Source organism: Periplaneta americana, chromosome 2, assembly GCF_040183065.1.
Source record: "Periplaneta americana isolate PAMFEO1 chromosome 2, P.americana_PAMFEO1_priV1, whole genome shotgun sequence".
In the NCBI taxonomy this organism is placed as follows: Eukaryota; Metazoa; Arthropoda; class Insecta; order Blattodea; family Blattidae; genus Periplaneta; species Periplaneta americana.
The window spans coordinates 18373703-18400036 of record NC_091118.1 but is presented as its reverse complement, the minus strand read 5'-3'; the positions used below and the strand labels follow the sequence as shown (position 1 = coordinate 18400036).

The 26334-nt window shown below is 33.8% G+C and overlaps 1 protein-coding gene across 2 annotated transcripts in view; it reads left to right on the top strand.

Annotated features, from left to right (window-relative positions):
* The window catches only part of LOC138714715 (serine/threonine-protein phosphatase alpha-2 isoform-like), a 65053-nt gene extending 40316 nt beyond the window's left edge, over positions 1 to 24737 (top strand). Inside the window, exons 2-9 of one of the 2 annotated variants that reach the window (XR_011336065.1) lie at positions 3739 to 3944; positions 8807 to 8914; positions 14059 to 14147; positions 17558 to 17628; positions 18596 to 18673; positions 21018 to 21275; positions 23912 to 24142; positions 24341 to 24737. Coding sequence is in view for 1 of the 2 variants with exons in the window: in XM_069846798.1 (XP_069702899.1) it covers positions 3739 to 3944; positions 8807 to 8914; positions 14059 to 14147; positions 17558 to 17628; positions 18596 to 18673; positions 21018 to 21275; positions 24341 to 24379 (849 nt within the window). In the remaining variant the exon portion in view is untranslated. The remainder of the gene's footprint in view (positions 1 to 3738; positions 3945 to 8806; positions 8915 to 14058; positions 14148 to 17557; positions 17629 to 18595; positions 18674 to 21017; positions 21276 to 23911; positions 24143 to 24340) is intronic. The other variant, XM_069846798.1, reaches the window with a different exon arrangement.
* Positions 24738 to 26334: the final 1597 nt, after the last annotated feature.

Sequence of the window (26334 nt, the reverse complement as noted above, 5' to 3'; positions counted from 1 at the left end):
ATGAGAGCTCTGTAGTGTTCTTTTGACTCTGTTGACCCTCTATAGGGTTTTAATTTAATTTGTATTATTTTCATCAGCGTCTGTATTTCTTTTTTGTATTTATATGTGCTATCTGGTAGGATGGAAGAGAAGGCCTTATGGTCTTAATCCTGTCAGATTAAATAAATAAATAAATAAATACGTAAATAAGTAAATAAGTTAAAAGTAAATAAGTAAAAAGTAAATAAGTAAATAAATAAATAAGTAAATTAGTAAATAGTAAATAAGTAAATAAATAAATACGTAAATAATTAAATAAGTAAATAAATAAATACATACATACGTAAATAAGTAAATAAGTAAATAAATAAATAAATAAGTAAATAAGTAAATAAACAAATAAATACGTATATACTTAAATAAGTAAATAAATAAATAAATACGTAAATAAGTAAAAGTAAATAAGTGAATAAATAAATACGTAAATAATGAAATAAGTAAATAAATAAATAAATAAATTTGTATAGGAAAAGTCAAAATAAAAATACCTGTCTGTCAAATCAGGTTTTTTGGAGTTACCATATTTTGACCAAATCACAGAATTCTTACGAATAGACATCATTCTTCTTTTACCTACCCCTTCATTTGTTTTATACTTAGGTGACATACATAGCTGACAGCAGTAAATTGAATGAATTGTGTTGCCAGGTAACGACATGGGAGTTGGGAATCGCTGTCTGTATGTCTTGTTTGCCTAAGTGTTGAAAGCTGGCAGTGGTGCTAGACTCACACCTCGGGGTTCTTTACGAAGCGCTCCGCCTCTTTCGTGTCGTCACGAAAGGTAGTGTTACCGGTCATTAAGGGGCCTGCCCTCTCGAGAACTCATTTATTGCGCTCGATAATTCAAGACCAACCGCTTGCTACCGCATGCACCGTGTAACGTGTAGAGATAGATATCTGTGGGGAAGGATAACATTAACGGCAGGAAAGGGCAAACGAATTGTTTGTCGTAATGCAAGTACATAAATTTGCCATACGCCCAAAAGTCTGTGTATAGCCTATTACTTACTTTCTACGGAAAGCGCATACAGGTTTCTAGGTGAATGTTAAAAAATTCCGTAGTGAATTCGTTTAATTAATTTTATTTTAATGATTTCTATAAACTAATTACACATACATAGTTTTCTGCCAAATGGAAGGCCTTTCACTGCAAACCCAGCATTCTCCAATCTTTCCTATGTTCTGTCTTCCTCTTAGTCTCCGCATATGATCCATATATCTTAATGTCGTCTATCATCTGATATCTTCTTCTGCCCCGAACTCTTCTCCCGTTCACCATTCCTTCCAGTGCATCCTTCAGTAGGCAGTTTCTTCTCAGCCAGTGACCCAGCCAATTCCTTTTCCTCTTCCTGATCAGTTTCAGCATTATCCTTCCTTTACCCACTCTTTTCAACATAGCTTCATTTCTTATTCTGTCTGTCCACTTCACATGCTCCATCCTTCTCCATATCCACATTTCGCTTCTCTTCACTTCGTCGTAATGTCCATGTTTCTGCCCCATACAATACCACACTCCACACAAAGCACTTCACTAGTCCCTTCATTAGTTCTTTTTCCAGAGGTCCGCAGAAGATGTTCCTCTTTCTATTAAAATCTTCCTTGGTCATTGCTATCCTCCTTTTGACTTTCTGGCAGCAGCTCATGTTACTGCTTATAGTACATCCTAAGTATTTGAAGCTGTCCACTTGCTCTACTGCCTCATTAGAATTCGCAACTTTAATTTCTTTATTTTTCTCCCGATAACCATGGTCTTCGTCTTGTTTGCATTTATCTTCTTTCCATACTGCTCACAGCTGTCATTTAGTTTCAATAGCATATCCCTTAGTATCATCTTCTCTTCTGGTAACAACGCCTCCTACTATCACTCCTCCCATGTTCTGAAAACAATTTTTCACTAAATCCTTGAAGTAGATGTTGAACAGAGTAGATGATAAAAGGATTATTGTCGTACTCCTCTCCCTATTTCACTTCCTTCTGACATTTCTTCTCCTATCCTGACTTTCACTCGTTGTTTCATATAAAGATTACTGAACAGTCTTCTCTCTTTCCAATCCACATAAATTTTTTTCAGGATCCCCATCAGTCTATTCCAGTCCACTCTGTCAAACGCCTTTACTACATACACTTTTTTATTTTTCTCTAGGCATCTTTCGCCTATTGTTCGCAGCAGTCCAATTGCATCTCTCGTTCCTTTTCCCATCCTGAAGTCAAACTGCTCTTCTTCCAACCCTTCTTTAATCTTAGAATATAAACGTCGATCCAGTATTCGCAGGAGAATCTTCGCCGAATGCTAGGATCTAATAGGCTGTGATGATGGTGTACAGTATACGCCGAAACAGCTGTAAGCCACACGTGCTTATATAATTAACACTAGTAAGTTTGCCATTTTATCAATCATTTACAAATACTGTATTGTATTCACTCACCAGCTCGATTAAACATTGCCTTGATTATGCGGCTACCAGCTAAACGAGTTTGTCAGAGAAGTTGCCGCTAAAGGAAGGCGTTTTCTAACTGCCTAAGTTATGGGAATGACTTTGATATTAAATGCCTTTCTCTCTTTTTTCTTTCTTTCTCTCTTTTTTCCTTCCTTCCTTCCTTTCTTTCTTTCTTTCTCTTTCTTTCTTTCTTCCTTTCTTTCTTTTTCCTGCTTTTGTTTCTTTCTCTTACTTTCTTTCTTTCTTTCCTTCCTTTCTTTCTTTTTTTCTTTCTTTCCTTCCTTTCTTTCCTTTTTTTCTTTCTTTTTTCTTTTTTCTTTCTTTTTTCTTCCTTTCTTTCTTTCTTTCATTCTTTCTTTCTTTCTTTCTTTCTTTCTTACTTTCTTTCTTTCTTCCTTCTTTTTCCTTTCTTTCTTTCTCTCTCTCTTTTTTCCTTTCTTCCTTTCTTTCTTCCTTTCTGCCTTTCTTTCTTTCTTCCTTTCTTTCTTTTTTCCTTTCTTCCTTGCTTTCTTTTTCCCTTTCTTTCTTGATTTCTCTCTTTCTTTCTCTCGTTTTTCCTTTCTTTCTTTTTTTCTTCCTTTATTTCTTCCTTTCTTTCCTTCCTTTCCTTTCTTGCTTAGCTACTTTTTTTTGCAAATTTTTACAAGAAAGTTATGGCTTTGCCTAAACAAACGCGATTATTGATCTTCTTCAGTGTTACTATGAATGTAACAGATAATAACATATATTGTTCCGACGCACTGAGGAGATTCAGAATTCTTAAACTCTGCAGTTTGTCGTCACTGTAGAAGCTTGTAAAAATTTTTAAGAGACAGACTCCGTTACAGAAGAGAAAACGTTGTAATAGACCGAAGTCTGTAGAAAGGATGTGAATGCTTCTATGGTTTTACAAGGCTAGGAAGTTAGACGAAATTCAGAATATGGAAAATGTAGTGTGAATCAAGTTTCTAAGTGACAACAGATGAACTACTACAGTGTGGCGAATTCTGAGAAATCATTTCACACTTGAATAACCCAAATTTGTTATGAACAAAGCTGTATCAATATTTTTCTGTAAACTTGCGTCTGAAAAAAGTTACAGCTCTTTCAAAACGTTTGTGTTTTTTTAATATCCCTGAATTTCAAGGATGACAGCGCTGTTATATCTCTATTACCTTTAAGGGGCCTTTAATTTTTGCCGTTAAGATTTCAATCATTAATTAATTATTTTAGTTTTCAGTTGTTCCTCATTTCATACAAGATAGTTTATTTTTTTTTTTAGGTTAACTTGGCGGAATGGCAGGTTCGACAGCTATGTTTAGTGACCAGAGAAATCTTCCTAGAACAGCCAATGCTTCTGGAACTGGAAGCACCAGTCAACATCGTGGGAGACATCCATGGCCAGTACGAGGACCTTCTGAGACACTTCGACAAGCTGGGGTACCCCCCTCAGTGCAATTACCTCTTTCTGGGGGACTACGTTGACAGGTAAGTATTAAAAACTTTTATTTCTTTCAAGAAAATATTTCATGAAGATTCCAAGTAGCCTACCCAAAAAATAAGCTGGGGAACCCAAGGCCAGTATTCATATCTACTGCTATTAGATTAGTTAATTCCACATTGGAAAACTGGAATAAATATGTATTCCCCTTAAAATTCCAATTGAGGCCGGGATTATGATCAACTTTCGTTTGCGTTACGTTTCTTTGCGGTGAAGTTCGTTGAAGTTTGACGGATACAAGCTCCGTTGTGTACTTGATTACGGCAACGAACGCAAGACGGCGCTGATTCGACACTGCCAAGGACTAGCTTCCACAAACGCAAAGAAACGTAAGCTGAACGTCATCCAATCACGAATCAGAAGCGCGGCAACGAACTTCATTTATTTTCACCTCTTCTTTCGTTTTAGATGCGCCCTACAAGTGAAATATTAAATAGAATAAGCTAATTAAAATATCAGGTGTTAGAAATTCCAATGTCTGTTAAATTGGTACAAAAGTTCTTCAACATCTAAACGGATCGAGTTGGTTTCTGGCAATGTGTCCGAGCGTTTGCCATGGGATTACCTGAAAATCTTTTATAGTTTGAAAAAATCTCGGAAAATCTAACCAAGTAGTAAGTCTAAGAGATATTATTACGATGTACCGAAGTACACATGATATTTCCGTGCAGAAATTCTGCGTCATTGTATGATGAAGGATGAATGGAACGGAGAAAAATTCTCTCCGGCACCGGGATTTGAACCCGGGTTTTCAGCTCTACGTTCTGACGCTCTATCAGCTAAGCCACACCGGTTTCAGATTCAGACACAATTACTAATAAGATACTTAAGAATTTGTTTATTTTTATAACATTTCCAAGAGTTAAGGTTAAGACTTACTTATTTACTTACTTCTGGCTTTTAAGGAACCCCGGAGGTTCATTGCCGCCCTCACATAAGCCGCCATCGGTCCCTATCCTGAGCAAAATCAATCCATTCTCTATCATCATATCCCACCTCCCTCAAATCCGTTTTAATATTATCCTCCCATCTACGTCTCGGCCTGTCCAAAGATGTTCTTCCCTCCCGTCTCCCAACTAACACTCTATATGCATTTCTGGATTCGCCCATACATGCTACATGCCCTGCCCATTTCAAACGTCTGGATTTAATGTTCCTAATTATGTCAGGTGAAGAATACAATGCGTGCAGTTCTGTGTTGTGTAACTTTCTCCATTCTCCTGTAACTTCATCCCTCTTTGTCCCAAATATTTTCCTAAGCACCTTATTCTCAAACACCCTTAACCACTGTTCCTCTCTCAAAGTGAGAGTCCAAGTTTCACAACCATACAGAACAACCGGTAATATAACTGTTTTATAAATTCTAATTTTCAGATTTTTTGACAGCAGAGTGGATGGCAAAAGCTTCTCAACCGAATAATAGCAGGCATTTCCCATATTTATTCTGCGTTTAAAGTTGACTACTGGGTGTTCATTTCAAAGTGTGTCATGACGTCACTGTTGTGAGTCAGCTATTCGAAGCGAGTTTCAGCTTTTATGTCAAAGAAGTTGCCTATTAATCAAGGCGTTCAATCTGAACTTGAGAACGTGTACGGTATAACTTGAACGTCGTAGCAACAGATGGCGGTCTGTACGGTCTGTGTGCTAGCATAACCTCTTTCGAACTGTGTTTTGCGCCGGCAAGTCGTACGCAGGGTACTTGTTATCATCGGTTGCGTACGGCAACATTCCATAATACAAATCAAATGCTCCGTGTCCATGTTGACCTTCGAAGTTAATGTCAACAAATACGTAAGTAATCGTCTTAACCTTCTCCCCATATCCTGACAGTAAGAAAAAAACTCACCTCAGTACGTGTTTCCAAACAGTTCACATTCCTGCCACTACAGGCGTTACCGTACATATCAATAAGTACTCTTCAGAATGATCGCCGTACTTGCTAGGCAACTTCTCTGACACATAGGTAATACGCCTTTGCGGAAGTGTAGGAAGATTGAATTCTCTAGGCTCATCGCCTAGCCACATGACAGCATACAACGAGTCATGACACACTTTGAACTGAACACGCAGTATAATAAGAAAAAAAAAATCGTTTTCTCCATTCAAGGAACTGTGTATTAACTTTCCAGTTATCGTTTGTAGGTCCTACATCCATCTTAAAGCAGTCCACGTCTTATGAAACACCCTGTATAACTTGAGAACGTTAGGCTGATGTATTTTTTTATAGAGTCTACTGAATAATTTGTCTTGAAATACCCCAGGTAGTCTCTACGCCTTAGAAAATGAACAGGAAATAAAGAATGACGTCATCGAACAGCCCTCCATTCCTGACGTCATATGAGCATTGTTTCGTGCATGCGAGCCCCTGCAATATTATACATAATTCATAACAAAATATTCTTATCGCGGCTCAATTGTGTTTTAAGATTGCGTGCACGCAACACGTCTGAAGGAAGGCGCTCAATACACATTTTGCCTCGAAGGCTGGGTAACTGAACCGACGACGACTCAAAATGTCTACCCAGCACGATCTTGACCTCAATTATATAAATAAATAAAGCCCGAAAAGATTTAAAGGGTAAAGACCTCCAGCATATGTGGGATGAACCGCTTTTACAAGGGGCATCATAAACGAAGTCTCGATTTTCTATAGCCATATAAATTATTCCTGTTATTTTCATCTGCAGGACTAGAAAACACGATACTTTGTAAACGACCACATTAATTCCGATAACTTATATTAAAATTTAACACTGATTACATAACCAAGCAACGTGACTTTGTGGTAAAATACTGGATATGCATTCGGTAGGTCTCAGGTTCAAATCCCATAGTCAAACAGTAAGAATATCTTAGTTATTTAAAGAAACATATACCTAAATTCAGGTTTAGTTCCACTTTCCACTACAAACGTACATGTTTATTATAATCTCTTCCTACTGATTGTATTTGGTGGGCATGGCAACCAGTTAGCGTTATGGTTCGTAGACGTGGCGATAGATGGCAGCAACATTGAGTCGCAAAAACTGACGTCCTCTTTTTTGTGTATAGTAAATAGGCCTAGTTTAAAGTAAAAAGTTCTTAATAAAACTTTGATGTTACAATGCTGGAACTGATTTTGTCTCCTTTAATGTTTCTGTTAGTTCCATCATTGAGTTACAATTATTTTTTGTTATTTTTTTGGAATTGTTAATGTAATAATGATTGTTCTTTCTTTAGAATTCTACTCAGAGATGTCAGTATTTTCTACCTCATTTAGGCCTAACTTATTCATGACTTTATTCGCGAAAAGACTCTTTTAGTAAAATTTAGAGGTTTCCGAAAGAATAACAAAAAGTAATTATGATGAATGATTATTATGATAAATGTGACAAAACATCTTATGGGAATATGTCCCTTATTACTGTACTCCTAACTCAATTTCATCAAAACTTCAACAGAAACCAAAGGAAAGAAGTTCATACGCTGAAAAATACGTCATTAAAAATCTTGAAATAGGCCTACTCATAATATAGGAACTGTCTAGTAGCTTGCGGTACCTCAAAAATACTTTTGATCAAGGTCACTTTGTACAGCTTACAAACCATTTTAAAGGCAACTTTCTCCCTTTATTAGAAATCATAATCAACAAAATATATTTTGTGCCAATGTCTTTACCCACTCTCATACAAGTATCAATTTTTAATAAATTTATTTATTTAATTGCTTAATTATTTATTTATATAGCCTATATTTTTTTTATTCTTTTATCAATTCATCCTTTTATTTACATATTAATTTAGTTGTTTATTTATTTATTCATTCACTAATGCATTTATTTAGTTATTCATTCACTTATTTATTTATTTATTCATTCATTCATTCATTTATGCACCTATTTGTTTATTTATTATTTATTTATTTACTTTTTATTTATTTCTTCATTCATTCATTCATTCATTCACTTATCACTTATTTATATATTTAGGCCTACTTAGTTTTATATATATATATATATATATATATATATATTCACTTTTATGCTTATATATGTATTTATTTATTTATTTACTTATTTATTCATTCATTTATTAATTCATCCATTTATTTGTATATGTATTTATTTATTCAATCATTTATTAATTCATCCATTTATTTGTATGTGCATTTATTTATTTATTTATGTATTTATTTATCCATTTATTTGTTCATTCATTTATCAATTCTTCCATTTACTTATTTGTTTATTTATTTACTATTTTATTCATTCCTTCCTTCATTCATTCACATTTATTTATTTGTATTTATTTATTTATTATTATTTATTTGTTCACTTATTTATTTACTTATTTATTCATTCTTTCTTTCATTCATTTATTCATTCACGCACTCATTTATTTATTTATTTATTTATTTATTTATTTATTTATTTATTTATTTATTTATTCATTCATTCATTTATTTATTCACTCACTCATTTGTTTTTCTATTTATTTATTTATTTATTTATTTATTTATTTTGTTTTGTTTTTTTTTTGTTTGTTCTTCGTTCGTTCGTTCGTTTATTTACTTATTTAGTTATTTATTTATTCATTTTTATTTTATTTACTTTAATTTGCATTAGGATCTATATTATGTCTATTGGACTACTAGTTACAGGTTAGCTCATTGTCATTAAATGATTGTTTTTTTGAAAACAACAACAAATTGATACTTTCAGACTGTAGAGATATTTTCTCCTCTCATCCGATCTATTCTACTTTTCATTGTAAAACACGGCAATTTGATTTATCCCTTCATGGTTACAAGAATGCAGTTAACTTCCATCTCGAAACAGCAGCATGAATCACATTTTTGCTTTTCTTTTTAGGGGGAAGAACTCTCTGGAGACAATTTGCCTGCTGCTGGGTTACAAGATGAAATACCCCAACAACTTCTTCTTACTCAGGGGTAACCACGAATGTGCCAGTGTCAACAGGTAAAGCAAATTGATCACCGAAAGTAATTGCTATTCTACTATGTACTAGTTCATATAAGGAGATTGGTAATTAAGGAAGTTTTAATAGCCTGCAAGGGTTTGCTTCCCTATCAACTCTGTGTGATGCAATATCTAATTAACTGCTGGGAAGGGGTTCAAGGCCTGACGGTATCTAAGAGTCCATGTTACAATGAGTTACTTCTGCTTATGAATAATGGAGAACTAGAACTATATTAAATTTCTTTATTACTTTAGGGCACACTGAAGTGAAATTTTAAAATGTTAAAGTATTGGACTTATATTTAAATCGCACATATGGGTCAATTAAACAGTGTTCATGGATTAGATAAGAAACATACAAAATATATATCACAGTTGTATGAACACTATTAGAATAAAATAATTATTAAACTTAATAAAATTCAGACATGTTTCGGAGACTGCCTCTCCATCCTCAGCGACTTTACCACGACGGCTGGTTCAGGTGATCGACCGCGTTGTCTCCTTTAAGCCACGCTACAACGCGGCCGATCACCTGAACCAGTCGTCGTGGTAAAGTCACTGAGGATGGAGAGGCAGTCTCCGAAACATGTCTGAATTTTGAATAATTTCGAGGGAAAAATTGTTCCGGAGCCGGGTATCGAACCCGGGACCTTTGGTTTAACGTACCAACGCTCTACGACTGAGCTACTCGGGAACTCTAACCGACACCGATCCAATTTTTCCCTCTATATCCACAGACCTCAAAGTGGGCTGACAACCGTCCAACTTCGAGTGCACACAAACTCCGTGTGACTTAATTGTGGTTTTCTGTTAACGAACAGTGACGTGTATTATGCAAATCAAGATTTCAGGTATAACTCCCTGTAAAGTTGATTTGAATAATTTCGAGGGAAAAATTGTTCCGGAGCCGGGTATCGAACCCGGGACCTTTGGTTTAACGTACCAACGCTCTACCACTGAGCTACCCGGGAACTCTAACCGACACCGATCCAATTTTTCCCTTTATATCCTTTATGTCGGTTAGAGTTCCCGGGTATCTCAGTGGTAGAGTGTTGGTACGTTAAACCAAAGGTCCCAGGTTCGATACTCGGCTCCGGAACAATTTTTCCCTCGAAATTATTCAAATCAACTTTACAGGGAGTTATACCTGAAATCTTGATTTGCATAATACACGTCACTGTTCGTTAACAGAAAACCACAATTTAAGTCACACGGAGTTAGTGTGCACTCGAAGTTGGTTGCTTGACGGTTGTCAGCCCACTTTGAGGTCTGTGGATATAAAGGGAAAAATTGGATCGGTGTCGGTTAGAGTTCCCGGGTAGCTCAGTGGTAGAGCGTTGGTACGTTAAACCAAAGGTCCCGGGTTCGATACCCGGCTCCGGAACAATTTTTCCCTCGAAATTATTCAAATCAACTTTACAGGGAGTTATACCTGAAATCTTGATTTGCATGTCTGAATTTTATTAATTTTAATAATTATTTTATTCTAATAGTGTTCATAAAACTGTTATATATATTTTGTATGTTTCTTATTGGACTTATAGTTTTCATTTTTTGCACACACATCATTTGGCATATAAATGGCATATACTTTCTGAATATTTGACTGTACTGTATAATACTAGAGACCTTTTCTATATTTCTGCTTTTGAATTTCTCCTTTGTCAATACTAACTCTTCGTTGCTGTAGCAGTGAGTTAGAGCTCAAATATCACTTGTTCGGAACAAGTCAAGGAAAAAACTCTAGATATAAAGTTCTGGCAACGACCTCTATCTTTCGTAGAAAGAAAGTAATTGTTTTTCTCAGAAATTTTCTCTTTCACTTAGTTCTTTGTGGACTGGAATCTATAGGGATTCTGTAGAAAAACGAAACAACTTCTGCGTTCTTGTACTTTAGTTTTAGAGTGTTGACTGGAGGGAAGTAGGCTATCCTATTCTCTACCCCCATCTGAATGCAACGCAGTGAATCTCGGATCTTACGAGTATCAGTCTTATTGAACAGTGTCTAAAGAAATTCATACATGCTAAAGACAGACAAGGTTAAAATGTTTTATCAGCCATTATTTCTTAATTTTCTCCGGTATTGCGTCGTTAAAGAATCTACTAAAAATAAAAGGGACGATATTACATGAAGCTTAGATTCAGTTCGCGATATTATTCAATATTTAATTATGATATAAATATATTACATTTCAGATTAAGTAAGACAGCAAATAGCCATAAACATTTACAACTTAAATTCTTTAATTATCTTCCATAAACTGTAAGAGAATTAGGATCTCTAAATAATTTCTAAATGGTTAAAAATAAAACCTTATAACTTACCGTACATAACATAAATGTCTGTTATACCAGATTCCAGCCATTGAATTTTATTGAAAAATGAAATTGTGATGTTTTATGCATCTTTTTACAATGCTTATTTCTTATCCATGTATTTGATTAATGACAAAAATAAATCTTATTCTTATACTGCATAGCATTGTATTAGGTGTAAAGAATTTTATATAAAAAGTTTGTTATAACCATGGTATGGTTTTTCTAAACAGTTTTTGTATGAAAAATAGGTATTTAAATTTATCACACGCGTGCTGGTAATAGTAATATGCGTTACAAGAGCGGTATGTTGACGTTTTCATGGTCGAGGAAAAGATTGAAAAAGCGAAACGTAGTTGAGCTTTTTTAATTTCCGAGAACATGAAAACAAACATACCGCTCGTGTATCGTACATTATTTTGTGCGAAGATCTTTCATCACATACCTGAAAGACGAATTTCTAATTAGTTGCAATGAAATCTCCATCTTGGTTTCTGTTTAATGACGGCAACTTCAGAACACCAAAATATCTTTCTTCAACATTGTTGCTATAAAATGTTTTCTGTGTTTACTATACTCCAGCAGGCCGTGATATACGTCTGTCTTTTTTTTCCCCCAGTCTATAAATGCGAACTTAAAACAAACGGTAAGGTTATGTAATGATTTATTTTTCATTTTAATATTTTAACAATATTATTTATATAACATATTGCAGTAATAACATCGGCAACTGGAATCTAGTTGATTTTTTCACGGCTTCCTTAATGTTACTTGTATCAGGAATGCAATAAGTTTCGTGGAGTAGTAGACTTTACTTAATTTTTGCAAATATTTAAAAACAATAATTAACATTGCAATTTAGGTGAAATTGCAGTGGTAAGTTTCCAATTTATAATTATTATTATTATGTTAAACGTCTCTAAAAATAATATGTTAAAAGCCTAAAGCAGTAAAATGAATGTGGCGCTTAAGCGGTAAGAAGAGGGAAATTGTTATGTGTGTTACGTTGGGAATACTGAATGTAATATTTCACACTTACCGCGTATTGGTTCTGTGCGGAAAACAAGCAAATACGCACGATCTCGCACAAAATAACTTTATTGTAATCATCATGGCCTACTCTATTATAGGCCTATAGCATTAATAGTAATAGCTTTCTGTTTCTATGGTGACACATCTTTTTTTTTGTCATGGTAATAAACACAATTATGTATGCAACAAGCGAAAAGTAAATTACTTTGCATTAGGCCTATATTAAAAATTAATCATTTATTTTACATGGTTTTTAATGAGATTTCACTAATCATACAATATTTAATTGGATTTTATGCACTAAATTGCATTGTATCTAATGCGTTTTAAGAAATAATTTATATTTCAATTAATTTCAGTTTGAAATGAATTCTACAGCACCCCCATTATAAATTTTATAGTCATTTTATTTTATATTTTATATGCTATTGCATAGGCTTTTACTATATTTATTTCACGTCTATTGTCCAGTGAGGTGGTGCACCATCCTGTTCGAACAGGATACCCATGTTGTATTCCTGTTGCAGTAGTGGTTCGTAAACGTTTTTCAACATGTCCAGGTATGGTCCTGATCAAACTGTTTCCTCTGCGAAGATGAATGGTCGTTGAACAGACGTTACACTTTCAAGTTTAGCAAACCACAAGACACATTTCGCTCGTTGTTACGCATTTTGTTTATTGGGTCGTTGCTAAGTAACTTCTTTTGTTTTTTATGCGGTAACAATGATGATACAAAACTCCCGTGCTTCAGTATCACATTGGAGCTGAAATGAATTCTACAGCACCCCCATTATAAATTTTATAGTCATTTTATTTTATATTTTTTAAGACTATACATATTTTAGCTCTTCCCACAATCTTTCTGGTGGTGTGGAAGAGAAGGCCTGATGGCCTTCACTGCACCATAAAAATACATCATTATTATTATTATTATTATTATTATTATTATTATTATTATTATTATTATTATTATTATTACCACATGGAAGTATACCGATAAGTCGTTTGTCCCAAATAGATACTTTATTATTTGCTGATGATATTGTGTTCATGGCAACTTCAGAAGATAATTTACAATGTTTGGTTTACAACTTTAATCAAATGGCAGAAAGTTTCAATATGGAAATTTCAACTGACAAATCTAAAGTGATGGCTTTTTTAGGAAAGGAACCAGTCCGTAGCAAAATTTGCATCAGTAATAAGATCATCGAACAAGTCAAAAATTTTAGTTATCTCGGTTACCAAATTTCGTATGAAGAAGAAAAAGATTTGAATGAGAAAATTATTAAATTCAACAGAGCAATGGGGATAATCAGATATTCAAACCAACCTTAGTACAAAAACACACGCGCACCAGAATTTATAAAACATTGGCCAGACCTATACTCTGTTTTGGTAGAGAAGCTTGGACGATTCGTAATATTGATTCACAAAGATTAACGGCGGCAGAAATGAGATTTATGCGTCGTACAGCGGGATACACGAGAATGGATGACATTAAAAATTTTGACATTATGAAAGAACTGCAGATTTAACCGATTACGGAATACCTACAGGAATACAGACAAAACTGGAGATCACATGTCATCAGAATGCCTCGTTCTAGAATTCCACGCCAAATTTTAAATTACCATCCTGTGGGCAAGAGATCCTTGGGCAGACCGTTCAAGCGTTGGCAAGAGACCATAACTGGCCACTAGGCCCAATACATGCAAGGATTATTATTATTATTATTATTATTATTATTATTATTATTATTATTATTATTATTATTATTATTATTGTCTTTGCAGGGTGTATGGTTTCTACGACGAATGCAAGAGGAGATATAGTGTGAAGCTGTGGAAGACATTCACTGATTTATTTAACTGCCTTCCTGTAGGTAAGTCCCGGGTTATACTGACGTAGCAGAGTCCTTATAGGCCTCATTACTAAATGGTGTAAGCAAAAATCACACATAGGCCCTAACAATTGACAGTGCTATGGCTGGAGACCAAAGTTTCGGCGTAATTTCTACCGATGTTGAGTGGATGGTGGCCTCCACGTGTCGTAAAATCCACCGTCCAAGGCCGACTTCGATTGCACGCTTAGCAATCTCGGTGTTAATGTGAAAAAAAAAAAAACAGAAAAATGCCTCTTTTAGTAGGTATGGGCCTAGTTTCTTTTTAAATTAGGGCCTATACTACATTCAAATGAAGAACAGTAGGCTATTTTTTTCGGAATTGTTGTTTTTATATTACAGTGACACCCATAAATACTAAACGTACCAAATACATTTGTTGGTAATATTTTCAACGACTGAGAACACTCAGCATATTATATAGCCTATTTAAAAATATGGTTTGTATGTTATCTCCCATCGTTTAAAAATTCTGCAATCTAGCGAAATAGGCTAATATCTACTAATAACTTATTTATTTGTTTGTTTGTTGGTTTGTTTGTTTGTTTATTTGTTTATTTATTTTATTTATTTATTTATTTATTTATTTATTTATTTATGTATTTAGTTATTTATTTATTTATTTATGTATTTATTTATTTAATTAGTTGGTTATTTATTTAGGTATTTATTTATGTATTTATTTAGTTATTTATTTATTTATTTATCTGTCTGCCTGTTTGTTTATCTATTTATTTATTTTTTATTTATTTATTATTTCTTTACTTATCTATTTATTTATGCATTTATTTATATAATTTGGCTATTATATTATTTAAATTAAAAATTGTAATAATTCCTTTTTCCCAAATTTTAAGAATCATGTCAGAATTTATTTCTACAACAGGCCTATCGTAGATCTCTTTAAAAAGTTTATATTTCTTACATTTTTTAGTTTCATCTTTTAAAAATAACTTAAGGGAAAAAATTAAACCTATTCGTAGGTATAGCCTATTAAAATTTATAAAATTTACGTAGTGCACTTATTAAATTTTGTATTAAAAATAATTTTTTTAAGGAAAACGTCAACGTAATTTATTTATTTATTTATCTATTTATTTTTGCATTTATTTAATATAGGCCTATTAAATTATTTAAATTAAAAAATTATAACAGTGTCAGAATTTTTTTCACAACAGGCCTATCTTAGATCTCTTTAAAAAGTTTCTATTTCTCACATTTTTTAGTTTCATTATTTAAAAATAACTTAGGCTAAGGGAAAAAATTAAACCTATTCGTAGGTATAGCCTATTAAAATTTATAAAATTTACGTAGTGCACTTATTAAATTTTGTATTAAAAATAATTTTTTTAAGGAAAACGTCAACGTAATTTATTTATTTATTTATCTATTTATTTTTGCATTTATTTAATATAGGCCTATTAAATTATTTAAATTAAAAAATTATAACAGTGTCAGAATTTTTTTCACAACAGGCCGATCTTAGATCTCTTTAAAAAGTTTCTATTTCTCACATTTTTTAGTTTCATTATTTAAAAATAACTTAGGCTAAGGGAAAAAATTAAACCTATTCGTAGGTATAGCCTATTAAAATTTATAAAATTTACGTAGTGCACTTATTAAACGTTTTATTAAAAATAATTTTTTCTTAAGGAAAAAGTCAACGTAATTTTGTTAAATAATTATACTTTAGGGAACATGCAGTAACATAAATTTTGTGGAATCTTTAGGAACGTGACTGCAGAGAAGTGGACAAAAAAACAGTACGCCTCTGTGAAAATGAGTTCAAAAGTGTTCATGTATTTTAAACTTAGTCCTAATGAGCGCAGCCATTTTTAAAATGGCGTAATTAATGACAGAATCGCTGTAGGGTTCTAAAACTTCTTCTAAGTGTAGGCCTAAAGTAAGCATCATAGCTGCATGTTCTACAAAAAAAGTGTTTTTGACCAAAAAGGCCTAATTTCTTTGATATAATTAATATTGCCGAAGTATGCTCTGTATTGGTCGGATACCAGATGAAAATGTTTACTATTCTGGGAGTGTTCCAAATAGGCAAAGAATAGGCTATAACAGATTCTACAAAAGATCTCGAAAAAGTATCAAAAGATAAATATCCTCTACCATCAATCAGTAGCCGTCTTGCGACTTAAAATTTGACGAAATACCAAATGGCTCCTGTAGAAGTAATAAATCGCCTCAAAATTGACAATGGAGGGTCTATGTCAGTGAGAACAATAAGTAAGCCGCCAGAGAGGTAGAACGAAAAGTTTGTCCGTACAACGTACTGATGTCGGTAATAACGCATTCTTGTGTAATTATAAATTTTTGCACTAAATAGGCTATTCCGTAAGTCTGTCTAACAAACTGGGCCTTTTAACAAATTTTTAACCCACCTGTCGGCACCTTTTTATGGCTCAAGTGCTAGCTCCCTGGTCTATCATCCAATCGGCCTCGGTTCGATCCCAGGCCAGGTCATGGTGAAATTCTTGGTGGAGAAAACAGGCGTTGCAGATCGTTTTTCTTCACGTAGGCTACTTCCGTTTCCCTCTACCATTCCACCAATACTCTCCACCTTCCTCTCACTTCATCTATCATCTGCAATAGGCCTATTGAAAATATGCTGACGTGAAGTCTTTGGGTAGTAGGGTTTCCGATGTTGATATACTCGAAGGACTGACTGGTGCGTGACCTGACTATCAGAGGCTGAGGAAAGTTGGTCCACCTGTCAGCATCAGAATCAACGAATGCCATCCAGGCCACCTGTCGGACTTGGACATTCAACGCATAGGCTATAGGCCCTAACTTAAGTTACCTACAAGGTGCAATCAATATATTTCCGAACTGCACTTGTAAGTTATTTATTGTACCGTTAAACATAGGCCTACATGCGCTTGTCACTGAAGATCATTCCTTCCATGTCTGTTGAGTCAGTCTATCAAACAGCGTCAGATTGTCTTTAAGAACTGAGCTTGTACACGTGATTTTGTGAAAACATGTCAAAGACCTATTGCGTTTTTTTCCCTAGAATCTCTTCATAGGACTATACGCCTTATGGCTAGCCTTCTTCTCTGCCCTTCAAGTGATGCATTTAGTATAGATTCCAGGCGTTTCTTTGATTCTAGATACTGTCAGTTTCCTATGTCCTGTGTGTTGCTTACATTCAGGACAGTCCAGAAACTTATTGACTGCTCTTGTACTAGGGCACACAATGGGTCAAAGCACACCTAAGAGTACGAGGCCTTCTCAGGTTCAGCACTCGTAAAGTCTGGCCAAAGCAATTAGTTACTTTTCCCTCTTTGTATAGATTGTTGAATAATCATAATATAGATGAGGCCTACTTGAGGTTTCTTTAAGATTTCCTTTGGACTACTGACGGTTTGCTTACTTTTCAGCTGCCCTAATCGAGGGAACAATATTTTGTATTCATGGAGGACTTTCACCTCAACTGACTGATTTAAATCAGGTAAGTTAATGTAGGACTGTTTTAAATAATATAAAAATAGGGGAAGTTGGGGCAAAGTGGAATATTTTGAGTTAACTGTAATAATTATTGTGATCCTGTGATAGGACCTATGATTGCTGATCGAGACGGGAAAAATAGTCTACTTACCGTTGAGGAATGCAACACTTACATTAAGGGGACACTCAACTATATTTTGGAACTTTTTTTCCTATTTGATCAATCTTTTTCAAATTTGGCGAAAAAGTTTAATATACACATGGAAAGTAGCATGCAAAATCTCAGCTCATTAGATCCAATACTTTTCAAAATAAAAATATTTCAATTTTTAATCAATCATTAATTGAAATATCACTTTTAATTATCATTTTTTTATTTTTTGGCTTTGTGCATTTGACTGTGCCTTCTCAATGAATAGGGGAAGAGTTCTGCATATTGATTTAGTTCTGTCACGTAAATTAGTGTATAAATTTAATTTTTCATTTCTATGACACTTTTTCTGCAATTTTTAAGTTGAGTGTCCCCTTAAGGGAAGATAGTAGGCTATAGTTTTAATATGGTGGAGAACTATCCAAAAAAATGCTTTAAAATATGTGTTATAGGCTGAAATTATTTTTTCTCTAATATTATTTTTATTAATATCTTTGGTACATAATCATATTATTCATTTTGTTCCTAGTGGACACATTCAACTATTCATATAAATAGCCTATTTTGGTAGGCCTACTTATATCGTTTCACTTTTTTTTCAATTTGCAATTTAAATTGCAGGAGAACTATTCAATACTATTGGAAATACAAATAGGCATTAAAGAATTATAGCTAATGATTAAATCATAATTTTTCTGTAGGCTATATGTATCCGTGATTATAAAAATTGAAACAGTTTTTTTTCTTGCCTGAATAAATATGATTTTGGTACTTAACTCGTTATTTATTTCAATGCTACAATTGTAGACATTGGTTGCAGATCCGATCCATCCCGAGGCCAATAGATGTTCCTGATTCTGGACTTGTTTGTGATTTACTCTGGGGAGATCCTGCGGAGGTAAGTCTGAAGTAAACCAGTAGGCCAAGTGGAACGAATTCATTCATTCATTCATTCATTCATTCATTCATTCATTCATTCATTCATTCATTCATTCATTCATTCAATCATTCATGCACAGTGTTCTGCCCGAGTGCAGGTCTTTCACTGCAAATTCAGCATCCTTCAGTCTTTCCTATTTTCTGCCTTCCTCTTAGTCTCCGCATATGATCCATATAGGCTTATTTTAATGTCGTCTATCATCTGATATCTTCTTATGCCCCGAACTTTTCTCCCGTTCACAATTTCTTCGAGTGCATCCTTCAGTAGGCAATTCTTTCTCAACCGATGAACCAGCCTGTGAAATACAGTAATGTAAGAGAGAGTAAGTAGTGAAAAATTGAAGTAATGCAGTCTGATTCGTATGGGTATGGATAATATTAATTTATTATTATAAAGCTATTTTGATAGTAGGAAAAATTTCTTGCTGGTTATATTATGATTAAAAGATGGGAGTTTCCGTATATAACAATCAACAATGCATAATTTGAAAGGACAAATGAAAATCGTAGATATTAAAATGGCTACTACAAATCAACAGCGGGCACAATGTGTTCTTTGGTATGCTAAATTTGAGAGTGTTAAAAAAGTTCAAAGGGAATTTCGACGTGAGTAGGGTGTGCGTAATGTACCTAAATACGATTCCATAATGTTGTGGTATCGAACATTTGTAGAAACAGGTTTTGTGTTAAAAACATGCAAGAGGTCGCAGGCGAAACCCAGTACGAGAAGCAGCTATCTCTTGGCTTGGTCCCCAAACTCCCCAGATCTAACCCCTCCTGACTTCTTCGTGTAGGGTTTTGTTAAAGATATTGTCTATTCACAGAAACCCAGGAACATTGATGATCTGAGAGTAAAAATACTCAAGCTTTTTCAACAAATCACCCCTCTTATGTTACAACGGACATGGGCTGAATTGCATCACCGTTATGAGTTGTGCAGGGTGCGCAATGGGGGTCATGTTGAGCTCTGAGGAACCTCCCATCTTTCAGTGTTGTATGCACAAAGTTTCAACAAATAAAGTTCAGTAGTAAATGTTTTACTGTGTTTTTATTTTATCCATACCAAAACGGATCACCCTGTAGTAATGTATTATAGGCCTGTTAAATACAATAATGTAGGACAAAGTTTGTAATGCAGAACTAAAGCTAAGAAAAGGGACATGTCCAGGATATATCCCGTTTCTGCATGAAGTTGATAATTCTTGTAGTTGTAGCTGCAACTACAGTTGCAAAAGAAGTCTCTTTTCTGCATAAATCGAGGGTTTTACCTCTGAAGATACTTATTGAATATAAAACTCATTTTGACAAAAAAAGAAGAAAGAAAGAAAGAAAGAAAGAGAGAGAGAGAAATAGATACAAAAAAAGAGAGAGAGACAGAAAAAAAAAGAGAGAGAGAAAGAGAGAGAGAGGGGGAGAGGGTGAGAGGGGGAGAGGGGGAGAAGGAGAGAGAAAGAGAGAAAGAAAGAAAGAGAAAGAGAGAGAAAGAAAGAAAGAGAGAAAGAGAGAAAGAAAGAAAGAGAGAAAGAAAGAGAAAGAAAGAAAGAAAGAAAGAAAGAAAGAAAGAAAGAAAGAGAGAAAGAAAGAAAGAGAGAAAGAAAGAAAGAGAAAGAAAGAAAGAGAAAGAAAGAAAGAAAGAAAGAGAGAAATAAAGAAAGAAAGAGAAAGAAAGAAAGAAAGAAAGAAAGAAAGAGAGAAAGAAAGAAAGAAAGAAAGAAAGAAAGAAAGAGAAAGTAAGAAAGAAAGAAAGAAAGAAAGTAGACATGTCACCTTTCTGCATTTAGTGATTCAAATGTATGAAGAATTAAGCTAAGCTTATTTAAAGATTAATGTTAGTCCACACCTGTGGAGTAACGGTTAGCGCGTCTAGCCGTAAAACCAGGTGGCCCGGGTTCGATTCCCGGTCGGGGCAAGTTACTTGGTTGAGGTTTTTTTCCGGAGTTTTTCCTCAACCCAAAATGAGCAAATGCTGGGTATCTTTCGGTGCTGGATCCCGGACTCATTTCAGCGGCATTAACACCTTCATCTCATTCAGACGCTAAATAGCCTAAGATGTTGATAAAGCGTCGTAAAATAACCTAGTAAGAAAAAAGATTAATGTTTTGATCCTATAGAATTTTTTGTTATGGTTGTCATTGGTTATTAATGAAAAAAATTCGGGGATCGAACTGGATGCTCTAATTGCTGAGCTACACCGAGGCTCAATCCACAGCACCGGAACGAATCTTTCTCGTTTGGTGTATTATATTAAATCGACAGTCATATTATTAAGCCACTTGGATCCAGCTTGTAACCGCTGTGCGCAGGGGGTGCGGGGCTGGGCACAGAACGACCGCGGCGTGAGCTACGTGTTCGGCAACGACGTGGTGCGGCGGTTCCTGGAGCGGCACGGCTGCTCGCTCATCGTGCGCGCCCACCAGGTGGTGGAGGACGGCTACCAGTTCTTCGCGGACCGCTCCATGCTCACCCTGTTCTCCGCGCCCAACTACTGCGGCGAGTTCGACAACGCCGGCGCTGTCCTGGGCGTGTCCGAGGACCTCACCTGCTGGTTCAGCGTCCTCTCGGTACGTACCCTGCCTAGCTAGTCTACATCGTTATACCTCATTGTTTATTTCATTTTAATATCCTCATTCACTTGTTTATAAATTTACATTCTATACTTAATTGGTTAATTCTTAATTCCATATAGGCTACTATTTACTTATTAATATCTACTGGGTGTTCAGTTCAAAATGTGTCATGGCTCGCTGTATGCCGTCATGTGGCTAGCCGATGAGCCTAGAGAATTCAATCTTCCTACACTTCCGCAGAGGTGTATAACCTAAGAGGCAGAGAAGTTGCCTAGTAAGTACGGCGTTCATTCTGAAGAGTACGTACCGATACGTACGGTAACGCCGGTAGTGGCAGGAATGTGAACTGTTTGGAAATACGTACTGTCGGGATATGGGGAGAGGGTCAAGACGATTACTTACGTATTTGTTGACATTAACTTCGACGGTCAACATGGACACGGAGCATTTGATTTGTGTTGTGGAATGTTACCGTACGCAACCTATGATAACAAATACCCTGCGTACGACTTGCCGGCGCAAAACCGTTCGAAAGAGGTTATGGTAGCACACAGACCGTACAGACCGCCATCTGTTGCTACGACGTTCAAGTTATACCGTACACGTTCTCAAGTTCAGATTGAAGAACGCCTTAAATAATAGGCAACTTCTCTAACATATAAGCTGAAACTCGCTTCAAATCGGTGACCCAACGACAGTGACGTCATGACACACTTTGAAATGAACACCCAGTATGCTTGTATATTCATTTATTCATTTATTCACTTATTTATTTATTCATTCATTCATTCATTTACTTATATATGTATACATATTTATTTATTTATTCAGTCATTAATTTATTCATTCACTTATATTGGTCCTCATTCATTCGATCATTCATTCATTTAGTTACTTATTTTTATATTTATTTATTTATTTATTTATTTATTTATTTATTTATTTATTTATCTAATCATTAATTTTTTCATTCATTCATTTATTTACTTATGTATTTATTTATTTATTCATTCACTTATTTATTTATTTATTCATTCATTCATTTGTTTACTTATTTATATATATATATATATGTTTATTTATTTATTCAGTCATTAATTTATTCATTCACTTATATTTGTACTCATTCATTCGATCATTCATTCATTTAGTTAATTATTTTTATATTTATTTATTTATTTATTTATTTATTTATCTAATCATTAATTTTTTCATTCATTCATTTATTTACTTATGTATTTATTTATTTATTTATTCATTCACTTATTTATTTATTTATTCATTCATTCATTCATTCATTTGTTTACTTATATATATATATATATATATATATATATATATGTTTATTTATTTATTCAGTCATTAATTTATTCATTCACTTATATTTGTACTCATTCATTCGATCATTCATTCATTTAGTTACTTATTTTTATATTAATTCATTTATTTATTTATTCAGTCATTAATTTATTCATTCACTTATATTTGTACACAATTCATTCGATCATTCATTCATTTAGTTACTTATTTTTATATTCATTCATTTATTTATTCAATCATTAATTTATTTATTCATTCATTTATTCACTCATGTATTTATTTATATATTCATTTATTCACTTATTTATTTATTCATTCATTCATTTGTTTACTTATTTATATATATATATTTATTTATTCAGTCATTAATTTATTCATTCACTTATATTTTTACTCATTCATTCGATCATTCATTCATTTATTTACTTATTTTTATATTTATTTATTTATTTATTTATTTATTTATTTATTCAATCATTAATTTATTCTTTCATTCATTCATTTACTTACTTATTCATTCATATATTTACTTATTTATCTATTCATTCATTCATTTTTTCGTTTATTTACTTATTAATTTAAACATTCATTTATTTATTCATTCATTTATTTAATTATTTATGTATTTATTTATTTATTCATTCAATCATTTATTTACTTATTTATTTATTCATGTTATTTATTTTTTTATTTATTATATATTTATTTGTTTGTTTATTTATTTATCTACTTATTTATCTTCCATTTATTTATTTATTTATTTATTTACTTACCTATTTATCTATTTATTTATGTAACTATTTATTTATAAGCCTATCTATGTATTTATATATTCATTTACCTGCCTGATTGCTTTGTTTACTCATTTATTTATTTATTTATTCATTTATTTACTCATTTATTTTTTATTCATTAATTTTTTACTCATTCATTCATTTATTTACTTATTTCTTTATTCATTATTTATTTATTTACTCATTAATTTATTATTCATTTGTTTATTTATTTATTTATTGTTTATCTGGCCTATATATTTTTTATATTTATTTATCTTTCTATTTCTCTATTTATATAAGTATATACGTATAATGATTTGTCTGTTTGTTAGCTTACTAACTTACTAACTTGTTTATTTACGTACGTATTCATTGTTTTGTATATTTTCTTGTTTATTTATTTGATTGCTTATTCGTTGTTTTGTTTACTTGTTTATTTCATTAATAAATTGCTTATTTACTTATTTATTCACTTCTTTGTATACTTAATTCTTATATCATAACATATTTATTTTCACTTTTTCATTTAATTAGTTGCTTAGGAATCGAGCTGCAATATTGATCTACACAGTTCCATATCTAGAAGCAAATATTCAATGACACAAGAGAACTTACCCCTGCAATCCCTACAGTTGAGCAGTACAGGTGTGCATTGCTCCTCAGTATGCATTGTGCTTGCAAGTACTGCGACATTTGATTGAGGATAGCCTAACTAACATGCCGTTAGCCTACGTGAAGCCTGTTACAACGTTTTTGGCTAAAAAGGTGAGGATATCACAGATTTCGGGTGATGGTTCAGACGATACAATGTAATTATGAAATATATAGCAGTCCAAATTATACAGCAAGAAACAGAAATCGCATTTTGAGGACATTACTAAAAAAAAGTGTTTGTTTTTTTTTTATTTCGGACAGTAAATATTTTACAAGTGTTTAATAAAATTGCATTCTTCTTTTTTTCAGCCTTCCGGTAAAAAGAAAGTAGTTGTGAGATACAAATAGAGAATATGATCTTAAATTTAGTACACGATCTGAAGAATTTGTAAAGAAACGCATTATACAGGGTGGTTCATAGAAGTTACCACGCCCAGCGTTTTGCTTCATCTCTACTATTACAACAGAAACAACATGAGTTTACAGCGTATCTGAAGAAATATACGAGTAATCAACCAAAAAAAAAATAGAAGGTGCTACGAAGTCAACTAACTTTTTAATTTAACATTATTTCGTAATTAAAGTTTTATTAAGTGCAAGCTACAAGGTCGGTCGGCTGTGAGAGAGTCAAGAACCACACGGGACTGTCTGCAAGTGTTGTGTAACGTGAAACAACAGACAGAACAGTACTTAGTGCTTTGTTACGTTTTTATTTAAAGTGCAAAGTTTATTCTGCGTCGATTAAAGATGGATTTTGGCAAGTGACTTTGTGATAAAAATATGTACAAGAACAGGGAAGGGGAATAAGAAGAAGACAAGAGAATTGCAAAGAACTTATCATTTTCTACGCTGATAAATTGTTTACGTATTATAATAATTGTACTGAAAGGTCTAGCCAGAAGTGACAGCTGAAATGAGGGAATGGGGAACTTAAAAAAAAAATTCCCACCTTGAATAATTTTCGATATACAGGGACACGATTTTGAGTGGAAAATATTTCGATTTAGTTTTCAAGGAGGAAGTTAAAAATCATAGCTGATTGAATGTTATGTTCCACCTCTTCATTCTCAACAACCCCACTTTTTAATTTCAAATTGCACCCCTATCTTCAGATAATATCATTTTAAAAGGGCTGATAAATTTTGTGTATTTATAAAAAAATACGATCGATATGTTTCTGAAATAGAGCCAGAAACGCATCCCTAAGCTATATAGAGTGGGTTATTTTACGACGCTTTATCAACAGCTTAGGTTATTTAGCGTCTGAATGAGATGAAGATGATAACGCCGGTGAAATGAATCCGGGGTCCAACACCGAAAGTTACCCAGCATTTGCTCATATTGGGTCGAGGAAAAACCCCGGAAAAAACCTCAACCAGGTAAACTTGCCCCGACCGGGAATCGAACCCGGGCCACCTGGGTAACCGTTACTCCACAGGTGTGGACAGGCATATAGATAAGTCATAGAATCCATTTTAAGAAAAACATAATACAGTTATTTTCCCCAACTACCATTTGTTTTCCTTTATTTAGTAGGTTATTTTACGACGCTTTATCAACATCTTAGGTTATTTAGCGTCTGAATGAGGTGAAGGTGATAATGCCGGTGAAATGAGTCCGGGGTTCAGCGCCGAAAGTTACCCAGCATTTGCTCGTATTGGGTTGAGAGAAAACCCCAGGACAAAACTTCAACCAGGTAACTTGCCCCGACCGGGAATCGAACCCGGGCCACCTGATTTCGCGGCCAGACGCGCTACCTATTACTCCACAGGTGTGAACCATTTGCTTTCATATAGGCTGTGGATGCAATATGTATTTTTTTTGCAAGATCGTATTTTTTTATTTATTTACAGCTATTGTTGTTAGGCCTTGAAAGTTAGAATTTCCACACAGGAACTTGTTGCTAGGGAAACCATTCTTCATAATATACAGATAAACTAAATGAAATAGACTCATTACAGTGTACTTACTGTTACTTAGAGTCGACGCCAATTCGGAAGGCGGTAGTCTGCTAGCGTTTGCGTCGAGAGAGACAGATAGAGAGAGCAAGGCAGCGTACAACATTGCCACATCGTACTTCACGCGCACGTGCAATACAAATAGCGCAGGAGAGAATTTAAATAAAAGACAATAATGACCTTAGCCGTTGATTACTGTAAGCATGACACCAAACAAACCCTGTTTCCTTCACTAACAATATTCTTTGCACGGTTGTCAATCCCACACCACATGCTTCTGTAGTAGTTTCTTGCGCGTTGGCAACGTTGCAGCCAGCATCATGATGGCCGGCAGCGTTCTGCTCG